The 18,982-nt window shown below is 38.5% G+C and overlaps 1 protein-coding gene across 4 annotated transcripts in view; it reads left to right on the top strand.

Annotated features, from left to right (window-relative positions):
* Nucleotides 1-5,470: 5,470 nt before the first annotated feature.
* Nucleotides 5,471-18,982, top strand: part of PHF3 (PHD finger protein 3) — an 80,472-nt gene continuing 66,960 nt past the window's right edge. The window contains exons 1-2 of one of the 4 annotated variants that reach the window (XM_030809411.1): nt 5,484-5,819; nt 16,500-16,768. In XM_030809411.1, coding sequence (XP_030665271.1) covers nt 16,525-16,768 — 244 coding nt within the window. In that variant the 5' untranslated portion in view covers nt 5,484-5,819; nt 16,500-16,524. Of the gene's footprint in view, nt 5,820-16,466; nt 16,769-18,982 lie in introns of those variants that run through there. The other 3 variants (XM_030809414.1, XM_030809413.1, XM_030809410.1) reach the window with 3 other exon arrangements.

The raw sequence follows: 18,982 nt of genomic DNA, 5'->3' as shown, positions 1-18,982 counted from the left end.
AGTTGCTTCTCCACCTTTGGACTGGTTGATGTAGCATCTTGGGAAACCACAAACTGCAGGGGACACTTAACCTTTAGTCTTCTGCCTGGAGTAGGGAGAGCTGTAACATTTGCTGTGCTTTTAAACTAAAGACCCTTCCTTTTGCTTCTCTACTTTCTGGGCCTAGGAGCATGCAACGTAAACTTGCTTTCAGTCATATCTTGTGATTCTGATTCTGAATGTGCTCAGAGTACAAATGATTGCTCTAGCAACTGGGAAACCAGTCTTTAATCAGATGAAAGTTGTATTTCACTATCCCTTATCAGGTACCCTTCGCCTCTGTTGTAACTGAAGTCTGGTAGATTCATTTTGAGGTAATTTTTGTATGTGGTTTGAGGTGGGGGTCCCACTCCATTCTTTTGTAGGTGGCTGATCAGTGGTTCCCAGGACCATGTGTTGAAAAGACTATTCTTTCTCCATTGCATTCTTGGCACTCTTGTCAAAAGTCTTTTGAAAATAGACACATGGTTTTATTTCTAAACTTTCAATTCTATTCCATTGATGTCTATCTTTATGCCAGTACCACACTGTCTTGATTACTGTTACTTCATTATAAGTGTCGAAATCAGGAAGTGTGTGTCCTCCACCTTTCCACTTCTTTTTCAATATTGTTTTGGCTATTCTGGGTTGTTTCTTTATATGTATAGCTTTTCTTTTTGTGTACACATAAAAAATGCACTTTTTTTTCCTGTTATGCTACTTAAATGTTTTATATTTTTGTTGGAATTTATTTTCCCTACTGTACTCTACTGATGATTGCTGTTTATGGGAAAGCCATTATTTTTTTCACTGATTTTTAAATAGTACCAAGGTAACTCTTTACTGCTAGCAGTTGTTTCATTAATTCTCTGTTAGGCAGTTTTTATTATATGCAAATAATGGTCTTTTGTGTCCTTTCCTTTTCTATAGCTACTATTTCTTTTCTTGTCTTTTAGTATTGGCAAATATTGAATAATGGTGGTGATAGTGGCAGCCTTGTGTAACCCTGGCTTGAGTGGGGATGCCTCTATCTTTTCACCATTAAGCGTGATGGATACATCATTGAACTGCATCTTTAAAGGATGCAGGAACAATTCAGATAAAGTGAGAGGAGGAATTATGAGGCTTTTGGGGTCATTTGGGAGGGGGCATTCCTGTCAGAAGGAGCAGCATGAGCAAAAACTTTAGGTTGAGGGACATTGTGTGGATGTGTGTAGAAAACAGTAAGTAATTAGGTATTGTTGTATCATAAATTAAAAAGCAGGAAACAGGAAGAGACTGAAGAGTTGGCAAGGACCAATCCTAAAGGGCCTTGATTACATTACGAAGTTTGGGTTTATTTTTACTTTTCCAGATGGAGTCTCGCTTTGTCACCCAGGCTGGAGTGCAGTGGTGTGATCTTGGCTCACTGCAACCTCCACCTCCTGGGTTCAAGCAATTCTCCTGCCTCAGCCTCCCGAATAGCTGGGATTACAGGCACGTACCACCACGCTTGGCTAATTTTTGTATTTTTAGTAGGGACAAGGTTTCCCCATGTTGGCCAGGCTGGTCTCAAACTCTTGACCTCAGGTGATCTACCTGCCTCAGCCTCCCAAAGTGCTGGGATCACAGGCGTGAGCCACTGCCCCTGGCCTGGATTTTATTCTTTATATTTTGGATAACTATGAAAAGATTTCAAGTAGAGAGGTAATATTGTCACTGAGGGACAACATCACAGATAGTTTCTTTGTTAAAAGAATTTTGATTATTTTCATGGCTGCAACATGTTCAATTCAGATAATGAATCATTTGTAGTTCCTGAAACACACCAAGCTCTCTGGTACTTCTTTGACCTTGAGGACATCCCTTTTGTCAGAAATGCCCCCATACCCACTCCAGGCCAGATAAAACACGAATATGGGTCTTTTGCACCAACTACTGTCACACCAGGCTGAATCCTGTTTATCTACTGCCACTCTTCTGAGTTCTTTGAGGGCAGGAACGATACCATTTATTTCTGAAACCTATTGGGGTGAATAATGGAATAAATGAGTAAACAAATGAGCAAATGAAGTGTGTTGGCAGGGACAGTAATGCAGAGGAGCTTAGAGAGATAAGGTCACAAAGACGGCTAATCACAGAGTTAGTTAAAAATCTGATGCCTCAGGTCTCTCTCTGCTCTTTTCCTGTGCCTTAAAGTTGCTGAAGTCTACAAAGGTGTTTTATAGCTTGTGCAGTCCTGATGCATGGAAAAGCTTTATTTTGTTGTTTGACCCAGACTTCCTAGGCCCCGCCCCTCAACAGAGGTAAGCTATGGAAATTTTAACCTCCCGGTGGGGCTTGCACTTCTTTTCACCCACTGTTCACTGCTGAAAGCCTGAGTAGCTGTGGGCCATCTTTCCGGAGAAACTAGGAAAAGAAATGTGTGGAAGGCAGCAAGCCGACGATGTAAGAAAAAGTGTTGTAACTTAAGCCTCCAAGTTCAATGATGATCTTGGTAAAATGAGTTTGAGTTATTTTGTTTTTTGTCTCTGTCACTCTGTCGCCCGGGCTGGAATGCAGTGGTGCCATCTCGGCTCACTGCAAACTCCACCCACCGGGTTCAAGCCATTCTCCTGCCTCAGCCTCCAGAGTAGCTAGGATTACATGGGACTGCCACCATGCCCGGCTAATTTTTGTATTTTTAGTAGAGACGGGATTTCACTATGTTGGCCAGGCCGGTCTCAAACTCCTGACCTCAGGTGATCCACCCGCCTTGGCCTCTCAAAGTGTTGGGATTACAGGCGTGAGCCACCGCGCCCGGCCGAGTTTGAGATCTTTTGACCCCACTGTTTTGATTCTGTGTTTAAGCATACAAACATTTAAATCTATTCTAAATTAACACGAAAGTACATCTGTCTACAAAGTGTTTGCCAGAAAAAACTTCGTTAAATAAATTTAATATTTTTATTGACTTTCTGCTCATAGTGGTTAATTCTGCCAATTTTTTTTTCCGTATTTAGTTTACTGATACTGTAGGGACCAATGTTTCAGTGATGACAAGCATTTTTCATATCAAAATTGACTTTTGTATCTACATTGTGTACTGTCTTCCATGGTCTTAATCTCTGCCAGGCTCAGTTTTCTTGGGTCAATGTTTTGCAAGATCCAAATTTTATCACTTTTCCTTCTTTCATAATTTTCTAGTTAAATACAAATACACTGTCAGTTTTAGTCATTATCAATTACTCTGTCTTGTTTTCCTACCAAATTTAATTTTCCCAAGTTAGTTTGGAGTTTTCAATGTTACTGATACAATCTGATCTTTCAGTAAGTCCTGTGTGCAGTTATAGCTGTTGCCAGTTTTATTATGCTGGTTCTTTCTTCTACTAACCTTTCTATGAATTGGGTATAAGACAAACAGTTTGTGTTTACATCTGGAAGCAAAAAGCAAAGACCATTAGTGGACAAATGGGAATCTGGGCACTTGGCTGGTTCAAAATAACAGAATCAAAACATCATGCCTATGGCAAGCTTGTTGACTTTTTTTAGGATCAGAAATCTTTGCTTTGTAAATATGACAGTCTTATGATTCTTACATTTTCTTTTAATCTCCATTTTGTTTTCTCTTAAATTTATTAAAACTTCTCTGAGAAGGTAAGTTTCCTCAGCCCTTCTAAGGGATTTTCCAGCTAGTGGTCTCCCTCATCAAGTTCTACTCTATTGAATTCCTTCGGGGTTGGATTTTGTTTATAACAATAATTTTACTCTTTCTGAACGCCCTTTTAAAACGTCACACTAGGCCGGGCGCGGTGGCTCACGCCTGTAATCCCAGCACTTTGGGAGGCGGAGGCGGGCGGATCACAAGGTCAGGTGATCGAGACCATCCTGGCTAACACGGTGAAACCCCGTCTCTACTAAAAATACACAAAATTAGCCGGGCGAGGTGGCGGGCGCCTGTAGTCCCAGCTACTCGGGAGGCTGAGGCAGGAGAAAGGCATGAACCCGGGAGGCGGAGCTTGCAGTGAGCCGAGATCGCGCCACTGCACTCCAGCCTGGGCGACGACGAGACTCCGTCTCAAAAAAAAAAAAAAAAAAAAAAGTCACACTGAGATCCACTAGAAGAGTAAGGATAACATTAGGCCATTAGGCTTATTTTTATAATTCATCCCAGACATCCCAAGTGAGAATTAAAAAAAAATTACTCATTTCTATTTTCGTTTCTCAAAAACACATTACAAAAAGATTGTAAAACAAAGTCTTGAGGGGTTGATTAGTCAAGACATGGGGTGAAACTCTAGGAATCCAGTGGAATCAGGGCAACCCAAACCTCCTTTGTAGAAGAGCATTTGCTATTGAGAGTGCTTAAAATATCAGAAGACTAGAGAGAGGAAAGAACAGATCTTCACCACATGCCTGTGACTTACTCTTCCACCCTGCACTAATCTTACAATGTGGGCTGCGGTTGGTCTAAAGCTTAAATCAACAAGTACTGTAAAGGTTTTAGAACAGTGCAGACCACACAGTAAGGTGCTCAGCAGGTACTGGTTGAATACTGTAATAGTCCCTGTAGACAAAAGCCACAAACCCTGTCCCTAAGTAGCTCCTTTTGGTTGGAGTGACTGACAAGCAACAATTACTTCACAGTGCTTATTAATGGCTGAGATAGGGGTTAGCTCAAGTGTCTGTGGAAGCAGACCAGTGGGTCTGAAACTTTTTTTGTCTCTGGACCTCTACACAATATTTGTTACCACAAATAATGTATTTATGAAAAGTATATTTTCCAAATTAATAAAAGGGTGATATTTAAAATTTTCGCAAATTTCCTCAATGTCTGGCTTAATAGAAGATGGCTGGATTCTCTTATCTGTTTCTGCATTGAATCGGCTGCTATATGCAGTTTTGGCTGAAGGGTGGGAAGAAAATTTGGCCTTAGACACATGCTCCTGGCAAAGGAATGGAGGCTCTTCTGAAAGGTCTTGGCGACCCCTCAGGGTAACCTGGGACCATATTCTGAAGACTGCTTACTGGATACCAAGAATGTTTCTTGGAGGTAGCAATTTGAGTCCTGAGGTAGACCAGCCATGTAGGGTGAGGGTAACAGAGGTAGTTAATGGTAAGGCTGCTGTGCCGAGCCAGCACAGATATTTGGGCAGAGGGCTCATCTACTCCATCCTATTCTACCATTCTTGAACTCACAGTCAATTAATAAAAAGTATATGGGGTTGGGGAGCTGCGCATCAATATTACATTAACTGTGAAGCCTTAGTGCTTATTACGGTAGAGAAAAAGCGCTCCTCTGATTCGCCCCTCCCGGCGGCCCGGAGGCGTGAGCTAGAAGCCCGCAGGCGGTGCCGCGTCCTCCGAAGACAGGGAGGGGTGCGGCAACGCCGGGAAGTGCTGCAGCCCGGGGCCCCACGGAGGCGCGGCGCTCGAGGCCCCACAGTGCGCAGGCGCGGCAGCGACGCAGGCCGCGGCCCCCGGAACGGTAAACAGTGGGGTCACGTGACACGGACCCTCTCCAGCTCCCGCGCCGCCGCCGCACGCCGATGGCTGCGGGGTCTCGCGCCGTCGTACGGTCCCCACGCGGCAAGCGACCTTCGGGCTCAGGGCGGCGGCGGCTGCAACGAGGATTAGGAGGGCGGCGCGGAAGCCAGGAATAGTGTCGTCAGCAGCAGCCATTCGGTCCCAGGAGGAAAAGAGGCTGTGGCAGCGACGCCGACGTCCTGCGCGTACCCCCTCTCCGCGGCACCCACCGGGCCCCCTCCTCCTCCTCTTCGGCGGCGGCAGCGTCCACCATCTTCCTCTTGCTGCCAGTGGTAGCGCTCGTCTGGCGGAGCTGGGTGAGTTGCGGCTGTGGCCGCGGCCAGGGAGACGGGCAATCTTCCCCTCCCCCATCCCCTTCCACACGCACAGCGCCTCCGCGGGCCTCTCCGCCCCTCCCTCGGCGGGCTCTCCGCGCTTTTCTCCCGCGCAGCCGAGAGATCGCCTCTCGGGCCTCTTGCGCAACGTCCTCGGCCTACCTGGGCCGCGCCTCTGCCGCCCGTGGACCATTTGGACCGCGGGCTGGGGAGGGAGTCGCAGCGACGCCGTCGCCGGGCGGAGGGTCGGGACCGCGGCCTCTCTCCCGACCACTGGTACCCAGCCGTCTGCCGCGAGGGTGCCCCGCCGCCGCTGAGGCGCGGGCGCGCAGGCCCGAGGCACGGCGGGCGCTGCCTGGAAGGCCCGGCTCGCAGGCCCCCGGATCCGGCCCTTAGGGCCTCTTCCCTCTCAGGGAGCCCCAGCATGGAGCTTTGGGCCTCGGTTTCGGGAAACTGGGACTGGCCCTGGCTGCTAGGCTGCTCCCTGCTGCTGGTTTTTGGAGATGAGAGTTACTGTTCCATTTATCCTCCAGTTACCGCGCGCTTTTGTGCCCGGGACTCAAAACTGTCGACTCCTTTTGCTTAGTTTGAAATGAGAAGCCTAGACTCTTGCCTTCCGATAATACATCTAATTTAATGAACCACTTGTCGATACGTACGTGTTAATGGTGCTAAATAACTGATCACCTGACACGGGGGGCGGGGGTGGTGCGGAGAGTAGAAAGGAAGAGAATGTTGATACCGCGCACGGAGTCCTGTGTCCCTCCTTTCCCTTAGGATGTGTTGCCGAGTTAGGTGACTTTTTTCCATCTTTGGGCTTTTAAATGCCAATTCCTAGAGACTTTAGATTGGGGTGGTTATTAGTGCTTTCCAGTAGTCACGCGTAGAATATGTTCATGGATTAATGTTAAGTGGCAACACTGCTTTAATATTCTAGTCCTAATCTGCATTACATGTAGAGATAATTAATTTAAAAAGAATAATCGATTATTGAGCCTTCTCCGAATACTAACTTTACTATCTTATTTTAAGCTAAATTTAAAAACCAATGCAGTAAACTCTGTAGGGAGTACTTAAACAGTACGTTGTTGTATTTAGTCACTATTTTGGGGTCGAACTTGCCTTCCCTTTGTCAAAATGATTGTTTAAGACCTAACAAAACTACGCCTCAGTTATTCATTTTTTGATTCCTGAATGAAATGTTTGGAACTGTGAAAATATTTGTAGAAAAAGATGTATGTTTGTGATAGAGCGACATGTTGAGTCAAAGCACCAGAAACCTTTCTATTGTAGCATACTTATGTTTTTGAATTTATAGCTCCCTTCCACAGCACAGAAAGGTGTTGTGTAAAGATTATTGTTATTTTAAATAGTAATTTTATACTTTAGTTATCACTTAGACCTTTTCCCCACTAATTTTTCTCTTCATTCATCTGTTTACTGGCTATATATTACCATAATGATTCTTTCCTTCATCATCATCATTGTCATTACCACTGTTATTATTATTTTACAATACATACTTCATTTTCTGGTGATAGCAGAGTTTAGTGGCAGAGACTTTTAGGACTGATGATTCCTCTGATTGAGCCACACAATCAATCAGTCCTGAAATGGGCTACTTTTATGTAAAAAGATTACAACTTTAGATTTTAAGCTTTTTCAGATAGCTGTACTCGGTAATTTGTCAAAATGATAAAAATGAGCCAGTGATGGGACCAAAGTTTGCCTCTTATTTACATTTTTTATAGGTTCATTTATTGAAGAATAGAAAAATATAGTTTATTTTACTGCTTTTGCATACACCTGAATTATGCATTCTCTTTTGTTGGGATAGACCTCAGATAACTATCATGTTGATCTTATGGTATTCTTATATGTTGCATTATCAGAAAAGTCACCTCTGAGAAGTGGTCTATGTAAATGTAGGTAAAAAATTGGTTTGGTCAGATGCACGTTTCAAGATAGAAAAATCGAAAGGAATTTGTCTTTAATCATTTCAAACCATGTTATTAAAATTTAAATTTTATTGAGTATTGGAATCCACTAGGAAAGGTTGATAGTCTTTGACTTGTGTAATGTATTACTTATAAAAGTTGGGAGGCAGCAAGTGACGATTTGGAGTATTGCAAAATCAAGAGCTTAGATTTTTTTCATAGTATAAGGCCTACTTGGAAAAACTAGTGAATGAAAACTATACATACAATTCTGTGTTTCAGTTACTAAAATAAATTATGTTTATCTTCCTTAACATGGTGGGATGGTGTTTGCTTTTTTGATACATTTTGTCTTCTTAAGATCCATTTAAATTTCTCATAAAATCCTTTTTACATATGTTTTTTCTGGAGATAATAACTTTTCTGTTTTTTAGTGAGATAATGAGATTTTTTGGTTAACATTTAGGTTTGTGTATTACCAATAACTATTTCACCACACAGTGTCAAGGAGTTCAGGATTCTTAGGGTGCTGATTTCTAACAGTTTTTATTCATCCTCATTTCAAGAATTATTTCTGACAAGTGGCTGCTGGATTTTTTTCTTTTCTGGAAAAGTACATCTTGGGCTCTGTTTCTCTTATTTCTTCTTGGAGCACCCTCTCAGAATTCTGGAGTATCTTTTCAGAAGGATAGACACTTTTTCAACTATAAAAATTGCTTGGCAAACTGTTAGACATTTATGATACTGTTGCATTTTTGAGAACACAGTCAAAAAATATTCTTTAATTGTTGCCCTTTGATTACACACGGAAAGATATTGAGAGTATTGTAAACATACATGAGACCCTGAGGCTGTTTCTGTTCTCAGTAAAGATATTATAGGCTGGGAAACAAGATTCATGGACATCTGATGTTAATCAGTGTATTAGAGTTAAAGGGGAAAATATCAAGAGTTCTATGAGGAATTGCTGTATGTGTGGACTTGACAATTATTGTCCTGCATAACGTGCTTTAGACCATTTTTAATGGTATTTTAAAATTTTATGACTATTATGCAGTGAAGAGTGGATATAGAGAAATAGTTCAGTAAAAATTTTAAGATATTTCCAGAAGGCCGGGCGCGGTGGCTCACGCTTGTAATCCCAGCACTTTGGGAGGCCGAGGCGGGCGGATCACGAGGTCAGGAGATCGAGACTACGGTGAAACCCCGTCTCTACTAAAAATACACAAAATTAGCCGGGCGAGGTGGCGGGCGCCTGTAGTCCCAGCTACTCGGAGAGGCTGAGGCAGGAGAATGGCGTGAACCCGGGAGGCGGAACTTGCAGTGAGCCGAGATTGCGCCACTGCACTCCAGCCTGGGCGACAGAGCGAGACTCCATCTCAAAAAAAAAAAAAAAAGATATTTCCAGAAATTTTAACCTGTTGGCATAATCTAACTTTATTAGACAGTTTTGAAGAGCATGGTAGATTATACAGAAAGGCTGAACTTTAATATTTTAATTCGTTTGTAACTGGTGTGAGCTGGGCACATGAAAGCATAAAGTTTTAGACCGAAAATAAATGGAAAAGTTTGTAGCTGATAAATTGCTTTTCTTCCAATGATCATATGCATTGAGGCTTACATTTTGTTTTTTTTTTATGTGTAGAGGGTGGCTAAGTGCATATTCCTGCTTAATTTTGGAAGAAGGATGAGTCACTTTTGTTTCTAACTTTTTTCAAGATTTCATTAATGATACATTAAAAGCATAAAAGTTAATGTGTAGAGTGCATTATAGAGTGTAAAAGTGTAGGCCCAGGAATCACACTGAATGGGTTCAAAGGTAGGAATATTGGGTATGTGACCTTGGGCAAATTATGTAATTATCTGGGTCTCAGTTTGCTCTAAAGAGAAAGGACTAATAATTGCACCTACCTTATAGGGTTGCTGTGAGGAACTAATGAGATAATGCATACGATACACAGGGCCTGGCATATAGTGTGTGCCAATTACACGTTAGCTTGGGCTGTTGCTACCTAGGCCATAGTTTTAATGATGAGCTAGGTCCACTACTTTGGTGGTTTATTCAAATTCCTAATGCTTATAATGTCAGTTATGATATAATGCCAATATAGTTGTAAACTTTGAAGTTAACTCTTTCTTGTTACTGTTGGCTACTGTAATTCTGCGTTTGCCAGTTTCAACATCTTCTGATCCTTTCCTAGGGACTTAGGTCTGCTTTGGTCTTAGTTGTCTTTGTGCAGCAGACACCTCGATACCTTCTTTTTACCAGATACATTTAGAAAAGAAGTTATGATCCTTGCTTTCTTTAATGATGTCTTGCCAATAGATTCTAACTAACGAAACTGAACCAGAATTTGAAGTGTGGGTGTAGAGTAGATGACTAGGTTGAATTGCTTTGTAGAATGATACTTTGTAGTATTGTGTCATACCACATGGCCTAACCACTTACTAATTTTTGACTCTGTCCTCGAAGGATATAACCCATGATTCATCTTCAGTGTTGTTATATCATAGTAGTTAAGAACTGACTTTGGTGTAATGCAGAGTGGATTTGAGTCCTGGCTCTGTCACTTATTTATTTTGTAATATTGGGTGTAACTTTGCTAAACTTTAGCCCCTCTCTTGTAAATTGGGGATGATAGTACCTGCCTAATGGTTTGGTTGTGAGGATTAAATGGCATGATGCATTTAATTTGTTTAGCACAATGCCTTGCGCACAGTAAACATCCAGTGAGTTTAACCTTACAAACACATAGGGTAGTCGTAAGCACATTGACTCTTAAATGAAATTTTCTGGGTTCAGATTTTAGCTCTGTTCTTCCTGTAGGAGATAGCTTAAACAAACAAAACCAAACAACTTTTAGCTCCATCACCTACTATGGTAAATTATTTAAACTGTTTGATCCTAATTTCATTTTATTTCAATTTTTATATAATCAGGATAATAATATAAGGTTGTTTTGAGGATTAAATGAATAAATGTAGAGCAGAATTTCTTAAACTTGGCACTGTTGACATTTTTGACTGGATAATTTTTTTGTGTGTGTGGTGCTTGTCCTAGTGCATTATAGTATGTTTACTGGATGCAAATAGTGCCCTTTCCAGTTGTGATGACCAAAAATGTCTCTAGACATGGCAAATGTTCTCTGCATGGGCATACTCACCTCTGATTGAGGATTATAGATGTAAAGCATGTAGAACAATGCCTGTCTTGAAGTTTGAGCACAAGAAGTTTTATCATCATTATTATTAGTAGTAGTTTTGTTCTTCTACTGCTACTGCCTATTAGGAATTTGTTTTTAGTAAGCATCCCTGATGAAATTGCTTAATTTAAACGATGGTATGGGGGCTGAAGGCATCAAGTGTGCTCCACTTTTAAGACCTTTGTACTTCTAGGTCTTTGTCTGGATTGCCCTTCAGCATTTATGCATTGATCACTACCTCACTTCAGATTTTGGTTCAAATGTTAACGCTGTGAGGCCTTCACTTACTATCATACATAGACCAATCCCCCATCACCACCACCATCACTATTGCCTTGTATAACTTTTCTTCAGAGATATTAGTCTCCTGGTATGTTTTTGCTCCCCTCACACCACCTCCCTACACACACACCCACAGACACAAATGTAGACTACGTGAGAGACAACTTGATCTTAGTATATCACCTCTTTGGCCTTTGATAGCTTTAGTGATTTCTTGTTAGGTGTGTATGTGTGTGTGTTTTAGGAAATAACAGGATAGAATTCATAGGTTTACTTTGAAGGTGTTTTTAAAAAGTTTGGATAGAGAATTTTAATTTGCTGTTAAAGTGAGTTTTTGTAAAGTGTAATTTTTTTTTTTTTTGAGACGGAGTTTTGTTTTTGTCTTCCAGGCTGGAGTGCAATGGTGCGATCTTGGCTCACTGCAACCTCTGCCTCCCAGGTTCAAGCTATTCTCCCACCTCAGCCTCCCAAGTAGCTGGGATTACAGGCATGCACCACCACACTCAGCTAATCTTTTTTGTTTTTAGTAGAGATGGGGTTTTGCCATATTGGTCAGGCTGGTCTCGAACTCCTAACCTCAGGTGATCTGCCCGCCTCGTCCTCCCAAAGTGCTGGGATTACAGGTGTGAGCCACAGCGCCCAGCCTAAAGTGAAATTTTTTTTGCTGTTGACACTTTCTAAATCTCATCTTTTTGCGTTCTATTAATACTTGAAACACTTGGAAAGCAATTAGGCTGCTTTGTTAGTATAAACTAAACCTGGCTCCAATATAATTCTCTGAGAATTACAGATGAAACATATTTTAAAGCAGGAAATATCTTTGGACTCGGATTAAATTTTATTTGGCAAATTAGTACTAATTATTTTTAGTTGTATTCTGAGTTTTCATAAATGGTCCATCAGGACCAAACTCAGCCATTCATAATTAAGACATGCTGTTCCCTTTGCCTAGAATATCCTCTGGATCTTTAGGATCCAGCTTACACATCATCACCTGCCTAGCCTTTGTTGGCTTCCTGAGTTTCCCCTTCCTCTGTGAAGCCCTTCAATACGGCACTTAGCATTTTGTTGTGATGTTTATACATGTTGTATTTGCTTATATGTTTATGTCGTTTTGAATTGTGAGTTCTTCGACTTTCAGACAGGTTCATTTCACTAGACTTAAAATGCTTTGTAATAGATGCTTAATACATGTATGAGTAAATGAATAATTTTGAATTATGCAGATTATTCACTTATATACTTAGCTGCATATATTTTGTTGTCTGTAAACATGAATTTACCCAGAAACAATTTCTGACTTTAACATGTATATTCCCAAATTACCAATACTGATTTAATTGGATATACACATATCATTAGCCATTTAAAATACACCCTATACAGGCTTATTATGTTTTAATTATTTAGAATGCCAGTAGATGGGCTTACTATGTTTTATTAAATTTAGAATGCCAAATATAGGAAAGCACGTAAGTAAAATTTTAGTGTAAGAAACAGGAATTTGTTTAAATTAGACAATTTGTTTAATTAACAAAGATACTAAATTGGCTCCTAATTTTCGCCTTTAATTAGATCTGATTATCTTTGTTAGCCACATTGCTAGGTATCCCAGAATATTCTTAGATTAGTTTTTTTGAGACTTTATTTTGTAATAATTTTATATTTATAGAAAAGTTGCAAAGGGTGTGTAGTGTTTCTGTATACCCTTATCTAGTTTCCCTGATTATTAACATCTGACATAAAGCTAGTGCCTTTATCAGAACAGAGATTATTATTGGTGTATTACCAATAATAATGGTAAATTTCAGACTATTCTGATTTTACCAGTTTTTTTTTGCTACTGTCCCTTTTGTGTTCCATGATCTAATCCAGGGTACTACATTGTGTTTAATAGATTAGTGTATCCATTACAAGTGAGTAAATATTTCTACATTTGGCTAATTTGTTTGCCTATTTAGCATTAAAGTTATTTTATTTTTGAGACTGATCACTTTATATCTGAAACTGATTTTTAAAAATGAATTATACCTCCAATAAATGTTACTTTCAAGGGAGTTCTTTTGGATGGCTACATACTGTTCATTTTTGGCATTTTCTCTTTGGAATTACTTCCAGAGCCAGTTGGAACCACGTAAGAGAAATTATTCTCATTTGTAACAATTTTCCTTAAAACGTGTGCCACGAAACACTAGGATTGTGATTTGTCCTGTGGAAATTGTCATCTTTGGACTCACAAATGTGATACGCTTTATTACTATGTTCTTAGAAGATTCCCATTTTCATTAGCCTACTAAACATGTCTCACACAATGGTAGCTGCTTAGTAAACATTTGATGAATAAATAAATGGTATCGTTAAAGAAACATAACTTCAGTCTATCTCCACTTGTGACTGTGGAAACCTTTTTCCTGATAATGCCTGTTTAAATCTGGGGAAGCATACTTTATAAGTCATAATAGTTTTGACTTAAAAACAGTACTGGAAAACTTGACCGATTTCATTTACAGTATGCTTTATTTAAAAAACATTGATCTTCAAGAAATATATTACAGGCTCTGAAGCCACTTTCAGTGAAGGAGTTTTAGGATGGTTTCACTAATAGTAATGTTACTGAAAACAAAAAAAAATTGCTCCTTTAGATGACTAGTTAGAATGGCCTGTTCTTCAGTATAGCTATGTGATCTTGAGCTTTGTGACCATATCTTCTGAATGTTGTGAATGTTCCCATCACTTGAAAGCTCACAGCATATAGTTGGTACAACAGGAAGACCTCATAGGAAGTTTGCAGAATTTGCTGGCCTCATGTTGCTATGGTAACAAGTGCATTTACTTTTTCAGTAGATTCAGTATACTATTTTTTGAAGGAAAGTTAGCCATTTGTTTCTAGGGCTGAAACTGCCTTTTTTCTTTTTGATTGATCTGAGAAAAAAGATTACTAATTGGGATGCAACTCTCTGAAGAGGAGGTGGCTTTGGCTTGCAGTAGTGGATTCCAGCACGTTCAGATAAATGAATTCATTGGTAGTTCTACTTAATTTTGTAAACATTTAGTGAATATTTTCATAAATTATTTTTAATTACCAGAATTTAATATACTAAATTTTTTTGGAACCTAAAAACATATTGGGCGGAAGTATTGGTGATGTATGATAATTGAGACTTTCTTTGGCACTGAGATCATATAGTGGTAGGGAATTCTTAAAGGAACTTGTCCTGAGTTTTCTTCAGCATTGCTAGCTACAATTTTCTGTCAATTGAGAGAATGCATGTAAAATAAGCAGCAAATCTGTAAAGTAGTTAGCATTTTCTTTCAGTGCTTTATTAACATTTCAATGTAAATAAATGGAAAAAAATGAGAAGATACTGAAACTTCTATTTAGAAGGACATTAACTTTTGTGAGAGAGGAATTTTCTTTGCTTTTTTTTTAAAAAAATTGAGGTATAATAAATGCATTCCTTAAAAATGAACAGATTCGTGAAACCATTATCACAACCAAGATTTAGGACATTTCCGTCATCTCTCAGGTATCCACCTGCCCTTTTGCAGTTCATCATTTCCCTATTTGTGGTGCCAGGCAGTCACTAATTTGTTGGATTTTTTTTTTTTTTTTTTTTTTTTTTTGACACAGAGTCTGGCTCTTTTGCCAGGCTGGAGTGCGGTGGGTTGATTTCGCTGCAACCTCCGCCTCCCGGGCTCAAGTGATTCTCCCAACTCAGCCGCCTGAGTAACTGGGACTACAGGCACGTGTCACCACACCTGGCTAATTTTTGTATTTTTTTTGTAGAGACAGGGTTTCGCCTTGTTGCCTAGGCTGGTCTCCAACTCCTGGGCTGTAGTGATCTGCCGACTTCCCAAAGTGCTGGGAATACAGGCATGAGCCACTGGGCCTGGCAGGAAAATTGTTTTTAAAGAGCCTTTAATGAGTAAGATCATCCCAGCCCTTAGCTCAGTGTGAGAGGGTAACACTTATTAATGGGTATGGGCTGTGGAGCTTGAAACCCAGGCTAGAATTTTGGCTCTGTTTTGTGACTTTGGGGAAGACATTTAAATTATTCAAGTGCATTTTTTTTTAATAATGCAAGGATGATAATAGACTATTTATTATTGGGGCTTAAATTTTATAAATATTGGTAAAATGTTTAGTACAGTATGACATATATAACCAGTGAATGTTAGCGTGTATCTGAAATTCTTCCCTCATTTTTATAGGGGGAGAGAATTCAAGACTAGTTTGAGGAAATTTTGTTAGATTTGGAGCTAATCTCAAAAATCTTGGAATTAAGGAACCCAGGATGTTATAGGTTAATCACTGGAATTTTTTGTTAAATTAATATTAATTTTGTTCGGTTGACTTTCCACCCCCTAAAATATGTTGATTCAGTTTTCTCTCAAACCAGTTTAACTTAATTGGTTTAACTTTTCGTAATTGAGGCTCCTGTAGAGCTTTGAAATGACTTTTGCTGAGCAATGTAGGTACAATTCAAATGGGAGACTAACTTGATACTTGTATAGACCACACATAACTAAAATAAATCTAAATACATGATGTAGATTGTCTTTGTGTCATTTATCTTGTTTTTCTCCTAAAAGGGGACCTTGCAAAAAGGTGTTTGTGCACATCTTTGTGTGCATGTGTAGTCTTTTAAGTTTTGATTTGTTGGGTTAATAGTTTCTTTTTCATTTTCCACCTCTTCCCCTACAATAAAAGCCCTTTGTCTATATATATTACCTTTCTTTAAATAATTTTAATACTTTGTAAATAAAACAAGGCTACTTTATGGTTTTAATAGGTATGGGATAAAAATTTAAATTATTTGATTTTAGCTCTTTTATGTGGACTTATTGTAAAAGCAGTGTCTGATGCTTAATTTGTGAAAAGGTTGTGGTTAAAAACAACTGTTTTTATGCTTTAAGCCATGTAATTCTTTCGTATGTGTCAAGTTAATGGACTATATACATAGTTTTTTTTTCCTAAAAATAATGAACTGAGTAAACATTTAGTAGGATTTCTGGTAAAATGATATACTACATGCATGATGAAGAAACATTATTTAGTAAAGATTCGTTCTACATTTCCAAATGTATATTCTAAAAACAAGTGAGGATTTTTTTTTAAACAACAATTCAGAAATACCTTAAGTGTGTTCTTAGACTCAAAACTATTAAAATAATTTGGTATTAGGTGATTTTCAATTGATAGCTTTATTTCTTATGGTATTTTTTTTGTCTTTCTATAGGGCTGAAAGACACACAGAAGTCTTCATGGATATAGTTGATACATTTAATCATTTAATTCCTACTGAACACTTAGATGATGCCCTATTTCTAGGATCCAACCTGGAGAATGAAGTCTGTGAGGATTTTAGTGCAAGTCAAAATGTCTTAGAGGACTCGCTGAAGAACATGCTCAGCGATAAGGATCCTATGCTAGGATCTGCAAGTAACCAGTTCTGTTTGCCTGTTTTGGATAGCAATGATCCCAATTTCCAGATGCCTTGTTCAACAGGTAATTCTTACTTTTTTTTTTTTTTTAGTCTGCAATTTAAAATAAATTTTCAGCAGCTTTTTCTTTTTTCTTTTTTTCTTTTTTTTTTTTTTAATGAGGAGGGTAGTAAATTTAGGGTTATTTCCTTTGAATTTAGAGCTTCTTTTCCAGGCATCAGAATTAAAATTTAAATTTTCTTCCAAGGAGTGTGGAGTTATCCTCAAGGATATTATGGATATAGGTAGGGTGACCATATAATTTATTATCCAGTATGGGACACTTATTAGGATTACAGAGAGTACTTTAATAATTACATCATGACAACAGGTGTAAATTGGGACTCTTTAGTAAATAGGGATTGCCCGGCAAATTGAGACATGTGGTCACCTTAGGCCTGCTGGAGTCAGCGGGGATGGCTGAATTGACCTTTCTCAGCATACCTCCCAGCCCCTGAAATATTTACATTGTTTGCTCCCATTTCACCTCCTTTGGTATTGTGTACATGTATCTTAAAACCAGAGAAAGAACTCTATACCTCTGCTGCCCTGGACAGTAAACACTAGCCACATGTCACTTGCAATGAGTCTGGTCACTTGCAATGAGTCTGGTCCTAATTAAGATGTGCTATAAAATGCACATTAGATTTTGAAGACTCAGTATGAAAAAAAGTTAAAAAATATTTCTTCAATTTTTTTATGTTGCTTATGTGCTGAGGTGATATTTTGGATATTTGTGGTTAAAATTTATGTCACCTGTTTTGGTTTTTTTGCCTTTTAAAAAGTGACTACTTGAAAATTTAAAATTACATACATGTCTTATATTTCTGTTGGACAGAAAAGGGTCTATAGCTGAAGTAACTGAAAGACTGAAGATAGTGATTTTCTGTAAGGCTAAACTATTCTTAATAAGAAATTACTTTGTCATGTTAATGTATGAAAAACAGTTTTTCTTTTATAAAGCAGAGAAAATATTACTGTAAACGTTCTGGCAATTACTAATAGCTATTCTGTGAGTAACATTATAGGTAAAGGTAAAATCAGCCTCCCATGGAACAGTAAGGGTTTCCCTCACCATTCCCTAGAGTAAATAGTTCTCAGGTTTATGTGATGTTGGTTTGTTTTTCGTTGACTAGACTTTTTCTCCTCTACAGTTTGTTCGGCATATTTTTCATTTTTTAAAACGTTTTCTATGTATATTTTAAATTTAATGTGGCAATACTTAAAGTTGGGAATAGGTGGTCTGCTGTTCGCCCATAAGTTTGTCAGGTTACTCCGCCCGAGGACCTCAACACTGGCTACTAGGAAGCTTCATTTTAACAACTTAAAACTGAGGTCTTTTGAATTGCTTGCTAATAGTGTATCTCTGAATTATTTATATTATGTTGTGTTATTACTTAGGTTTACATTGTTGTGTTGTTGTATTCTAAATGTTTTAAAGCTTTTAAAATTTTGTTTTATGTATGCGTTGTTCAAGTTTTTTACTTTGGTGCTTGTGTCAGTATAGTAGCTCTAATTATCTTTATTGTTAAGCATCTTTGACAGTGTTTGGTTGTATGCTCACTGTTTCCTAGTTTAGTCCAAATTCAGGAAAAACATTTATTTAATATTAACATGGTTGTTGCTGGAACTCCAATTATCTTCAAGGGTGGTTATATTGGATGTGGAACTGACACATGTGTCATCTTGTTAGACTTTTTTACTTATAAAATTGCACCTCTATAGTAATACCTGTATGCCTACTTCCTGTCCTTTTTTAAAAATTAATTTCTGTTGATATGAAAAGTTTTTATTAATGTGAAAAATCTCTTCAGTTTTGTTGTATATTTCTTTTGCTAATAGAAGACTTAGAGCACCTTTATGAAGTACATAGAAATTTTTTGAGATATGATTTATTATTTGTTTATGATTCTGTTATCTTTTAAATGAACTTTTAAATTTAGGAACTTAAATTACTTCCTAAATTTTCTGATATTAAAATTTGTTTACTACAATTTATCTTTGATTCTGTAGCAGAATGTTTGTATTGATATATGTATAGTGTATATGTTTTTAAGATATGTAAGGAAATATGTGGAGGAAACTTAATAAGGCTTTTCTGTTTAGGATTTTTAAATTTCATTGTGCCATCTAGCCAGGGGATTTATCTTGATTTCTTCAAAATTCTTTTCCTTTTGGGATATTTGGGTCAGTAAAAGGCCCACACATTTTCTGAAAGCAAAATGGAAAACATTTTTGA

The sequence above is a fragment of the Nomascus leucogenys genome, chromosome 3 (assembly GCF_006542625.1).
Source record: "Nomascus leucogenys isolate Asia chromosome 3, Asia_NLE_v1, whole genome shotgun sequence".
Lineage (NCBI taxonomy): Eukaryota > Metazoa > Chordata > Mammalia > Primates > Hylobatidae > Nomascus > Nomascus leucogenys.
The sequence above is the reverse complement of the archived record's forward strand: the minus strand, read 5'-3'. Positions and strand labels throughout refer to the sequence as shown.